This window comes from Crocuta crocuta, unplaced genomic scaffold (assembly GCF_008692635.1).
Source record: "Crocuta crocuta isolate KB4526 unplaced genomic scaffold, BGI_CrCroc_1.0 scaffold693, whole genome shotgun sequence".
Taxonomy (NCBI): Eukaryota; Metazoa; Chordata; class Mammalia; order Carnivora; family Hyaenidae; genus Crocuta; species Crocuta crocuta.
Genome location: NW_027527545.1, coordinates 323,875 through 329,049, shown reverse-complemented (window position 1 = coordinate 329,049; position 5,175 = coordinate 323,875). Strand labels below are relative to the sequence as shown.

General features: G+C 61.0%; 1 protein-coding gene across 1 annotated transcript in view; it reads left to right on the top strand.

Annotated features, from left to right (window-relative positions):
• PKN1 (protein kinase N1) overlaps positions 1-3,529 on the top strand; it is a 20,435-nt gene extending 16,906 nt beyond the window's left edge. The window contains 7 exon segments of the mRNA XM_077765406.1: positions 1,303-1,479; positions 1,670-1,732; positions 1,865-1,941; positions 2,150-2,292; positions 2,569-2,676; positions 2,754-2,834; positions 3,243-3,529. Coding sequence (XP_077621532.1) covers positions 1,303-1,479; positions 1,670-1,732; positions 1,865-1,941; positions 2,150-2,292; positions 2,569-2,676; positions 2,754-2,834; positions 3,243-3,488 — 895 coding nt within the window. The 3' untranslated portion in view covers positions 3,489-3,529.
• The last annotated feature ends 1,646 nt before the right edge of the window (positions 3,530-5,175 follow it).

The following is a 5,175-nucleotide window of genomic DNA, read 5'->3' as shown; positions in this document are numbered from 1 at the left end:
TTTTTTTTTTTTTTTTTTTTTTTTTTTTTTAATTTTTTTTATTTTGAGAGAGAGAGAGAAAGAAGGGGAATCCCAAGCAGGCTCCACACTCAGCATGAAGCCCAACACAGGGCTAGATCTCACGACCATAAGATCATGGCCTGAGTTGAAATTAAGAGTTGGACGCTTAACTGACTGAGTCACCCAAGCGCCCCCTGAAGGCTATACTTTTTTTTTTCTAATGTTTTATTTATTTCTGAGAGAGAGACGCGTGAGCAGGGGGTGTCAGAGAGAGGGAGACACAGAATCTGAAACAGGCTCCAGGCTCTGAGCTGGCTGTCAGCACAGAGCCCTATCCAGGGCTCAAACCCAGGAACCCTGAGGTCATGACCTGAGCCGAAGTTGGATGCTTAACCGACTGAGCCACCCAGGAGCCCCCTGAAGGCTGTACTCTTAATGGCACCATTGCACTGTCCCTGCTTTGGGGTTATGGCCCTGGGTTCAAATCCCACCTCTGCCACCAATTTGCTTAGAGACCCTGGGGAAGGGTCTAAGAGATCCTTTGCACTTCTGAATTTAGCCTCCCCATGTAGAAAAGGGGAGCAATGATTCCTTCCTTGCAGGGCTGTCAGGCAGATTAAGTGAGGGGATGCATCTAGAACATTCTACACAGTGTCTGCCCCCACCCCCCGTAAAAATGCCCAATAGAGACACTGATTGTCCCTAATCTTCCTGACATCTTGTTAATCAGGAACCCGACTCAGCCAGCCTTAAGCAAAAGAGGAATTTATTGCTCTGGATCAGAAAAGTCTAGGGGTGCACTGCCTTGAGGCATGGCTGCATCCAGTTGCTCAGATGACATCTTGCAGTCTTCTTTCCTCTTTGTGGGCTTTGCTTGCAGTCATTTCATCACAGGCAGAGACAGCCCCCTACCACGGCAATTTAAGGCTCATCCACTAGTTTTAGCCCTTCTTCCTTAATAATTCCAGCGGAAATCCTGAGGTTGAGCCCTACTAGCTTGGCTTGACCATTCCCGACCCAATTCCTGCCCGGGGAAATGGGGTGCTCCTATTAGCCCACCCTGGCTGTTCCCTAAATGGATGCTGGGGGAGGGCTGTTACTAGGATGACACATGGATTCTGGGCGCCTCTTTAGCAGACAAAGCTGCTGAGGCTCAGAAAATTAAGCAACCTGCCTAAGGCTGCACAGCCATTCGAGGCCCTCAGCCAATAGCCGATGACTGAGGGAGGACTCCTGGGAGTGTGGGAGTCGGGGGTGGGAGACCCCCTGTGGTCTCTGACCCCTGCCCGCAACCCTGCCCAGCCTGATGTGTGAGAAGCGGATCTTGGCAGCGGTGACCAGAGCAGGACACCCCTTCCTGGTGAACCTGTTTGGCTGTTTCCAGACGCCGGAGCACGTGTGCTTCGTGATGGAGTACTCGGCGGGCGGGGACCTGATGCTGCACATCCACAGCGACGTGTTCTCCGAGCCCCGCGCTGTGTGAGCCCCCCCACCCCCACCTGCCCCAACCCCAGAGAGCCTGTGGCGGCCATCTTCCTCCCTCTCTCCCCCCTGCTTTCCCCAACCTCCTGGAGTTTTGGGGGGCTGGGGGAGTTACGAAAGCAAGGTGTTCGTGGCTTGCCTTCCTTGCCGGGAGGCCTGGCTCGGTCACACGAGCTTCTCCCCGCAGCTTTTATTCAGCCTGCGTGGTGCTGGGGCTGCAGTTCCTCCACGAACACAAGATCGTGTACAGGTGCGTGTGCCTGTGTGTGCCCATGTGTGCCTGTGCTCCTGTACACACGGTCCGCCCACCGGGGGCCCTCAGGCTTCAGGCAGGGCCCAGACCCCCACTCATCCCTCTTTACATCCCCCTAACCCATCACAGGGACCTGAAGTTGGACAATTTGCTCCTGGACACCGAGGGCTATGTCAAGATCGCAGATTTTGGCCTCTGCAAGGAGGGTGAGGGGCGGGGCTGGGAGTTGAAGGGCTCGCCTCTGGGGGACTAGACAGAGTGGGGAGGGAATGGAGTCCCCAACCCTACCTGGGTCACCCCCAACCCTAATGCTGGGATGGGGCTGACTGTTGAGGCCACCCCATGCTGGGCTGGGCTTCCTCTGGGACCCCCCCCCCCCCCCCCCAAAACCTCACCTGGCCCTGCTGCCCTCAGGGATGGGCTATGGGGACCGGACCAGCACATTCTGTGGGACCCCGGAGTTCCTGGCCCCTGAGGTGCTGACAGACACATCTTACACGAGGGCCGTGGACTGGTGGGGGCTGGGCGTGCTGCTCTACGAGATGCTGGTTGGAGAGGTGAGGCCCCAGGCTGCTCCCACCCTGCCTGACCCTGGGGTCACACCGGAAACTGCTTAAGCCTGGCAGGGATGGGGGAGGGGATCATACTGTGTGTCCGTGTGCTGCATGATAGGCTGGCCTCCCTAGCCTCAAGTCTGCATCTGTAAACTGGGGGTACTTACCTGCCCACATCGGCCAGCACCCAGAAGTACTGGGAGTAGAGGGCTCAGGTGGGGCTGGGAGGAGAGTGGCCAAAGGAGGGGCCTAATTCACCCTGGCTTGCCTTGTCCCCAGTCCCCATTCCCAGGGGACGACGAGGAGGAGGTGTTTGACAGCATAGTCAATGATGAGGTTCGCTACCCCCGCTTCCTGTCAGCTGAAGCCATTGGCATCATGCGCAGGGTGAGGAGCCCCTGACTTGGGCCTGGGGAGGGGCTCTGGGGCCCAGAGCGGGAAGACTGACACCTCTCTCTGTCCAGCTGCTGCGGAGGAATCCGGAGCGGAGGTTGGGGTCCAGCGAGAGGGATGCAGAGGATGTGAAAAAGCAGCCCTTCTTTAGGGTGAGGTCCCCCCAAGTGCCTGGCCAACGCCCCCCCCCACCAGAGACCTGGTCATCCCCCTCCACCAGGGCCTATTCATTTCTCCCCCACCAAGACCCAGTCACTTCCCTTCCAACATTCATTGTCACCTCCGTTTCCTTCTGCCCCCGCCCCCCCAACATGCACATCTGCTCCAGGCTGGCCTGGCGTGGATCATTGCCCTGTGTGTGAACCCAGGCTTCCTCTCCCCCACCCTGGGCTCCCCATACTCACTCTGTGACCCTTACTGGGTTCCCAGTAAGGGTCACACTTTATTCCTCTATCTTCTGACCCCTTATGTTAAGCCCCACAGATGCAGGGCTGGCTGATCGGGCTGTCTCCTCCTCAGCCTCTCCTGCTGACTTCTGTCTCCCCTCCCCCCCTCCACAGACACTGGGCTGGGACACTCTGCTGGCCCGGCGCTTGCCACCTCCCTTCGTGCCCACGCTGTCAGGCCGGACCGACGTCAGCAACTTCGATGAGGAGTTCACAGGGGAGGCCCCCACGCTGAGCCCGCCCCGCGATGCACGGCCCCTCTCGGCCACTGAACAGGCAGCCTTCCGGGACTTCGACTTCGTGGCTGGGGGCTGCTGGCCCTCTCCCCTTCCCCTGCCCCTGCCCCGACCAAGCTGTTAGTAGTTTTTAAAAAGGCCTTTGGGGTTTGCCCCATCCATGCATCCTCTGGCTCCTCATGTGTGAAGTTATGTTGGCGTGGGGGGCGGGGTGGGGTGAAAGAAGCGTGAGCTTGGAAGCGGGGAGAGTTGTGGGCGATCAGATCCGATGGGGGGCCAGGGGCATAAGGTGTGACGGGGAGATGCCCTGAGTTTGTATGGGGCTCGTTTGATGAGGGTTAAGGGAAGGTGGGGACTCTGGGCTGTTGGTACGGTGGGGATCGTGGGTCAGCAGAGATGGGACAGACAGGGCTCAGAGATGCGGTCAATGACATTGGAGTTTGGAGGCCCTGATGGGGCGTGGCTCGTGGGTAGGGCCTTGAGGATGTGTTGGGGGAGCCCAGAGCCACAAAGAGAGAATTGTTGCTGGGGTCAGTCCTGGCGGCGGCAGGAGCAAAAAGCGCCTCCGGCCGCGGAGCAGCAGCTCTGCTAGACCCGCCCGGGCGCTTGGGCTGCGGCCGTGGTGCTCTGCGCATGCTCCCGCGGCTCCAGCTCCGCGCCTGGCGTCTCCGCGCCTCCGCCTGGCGAGTCCCAGAACTGCACACCCCCGAGGGTTCGTGCGGCGCCTCTGTCACCCCCGCGCGGTCACAGGGTTGCTGCAGCCCCGATCGGACACATGCCCTGCGCAAGTCCGCAACATGGCTTTATTCCCCGAGGGCTCCGCGCTTCGGACCCACCTGGGCCCGGCCCGGGATGGTCTGCCTTAGCCGCTGGGGCTGTTTGCGCGCCTAGAGGTGGCTGAGGCTGCTGTGCCTGGAGCTGCGCAGCGAGCTGGCCTCCCAGGCGCTCCGGGTAAGGCCCAGCCCCGCAGGGCTGCCCTTGGCGCCGGCCCGCGGGGGCAGGAGGCGAAGCACTTGGCGCAGCACGGCCTGGCGCAGCAGGATGTACACCCAGGGGTCCAGGATCTGGTTCCACGAAGCGAGGCGCACAGCCAAAAACAGCGGTCGCTGCAGGGAGCTGGAGCCCCAGCCCCCGACCGCCAGCACCACTAACACCTGCGGGAGAAGCCGGTGTGAGCAGCGGGGCAGGTGTGAGAGAAGGGGACTGCCAAGGGTGGGGCGGGGATGGATGAAGCGTGGCTGGAAGGGAAGGGGGCTGCGAAGAGGAGCAGAGGCTCACGGGGAGCGTGAACGGGAGTCTTCGTGGGAAGGAGCCACGGAAGGAGGGAGAAGGTGTGGCGGAAGCAAGGGCCTTCAGTGAGTGGCGGCTCCAGCAAAAAAGCAGTCCCAGGTACCCCGAAGGACAGGGGACCGAAAGGGAAGAGAAACGGGGCGGGGTGGGGACACAANNNNTTGAGTGGGTAGGGCGGACTACAGAGACCCCGGGGTTGGAGAAAGATAAGGGCACTGGGTGGAGGGGTGGGAGATTAGAGGGCGACACCAAAGGGCGGGCTGCATGACCGGTGGAGCCTCAAGGGGACGGGGCCCCGTTGGAGAAGGGAGAGAGAGGGGTGGGGTTGGATGGGACAGGGAGGGAGGGCAGGAAGGAGCCCGGCCGGCGGGGCGTCTGCGCCCCTCACCAGCAGCGGGCTCCAGCAGATGCACGACACCACCATGATGCCCACGAGCTGGCCCACCATCTCCACATCGTGAGCGCGGGCTCTGCGCGCCGAACCACGGCCCGGGCGGCCGCCGGCGACCGAAGCGACGGAC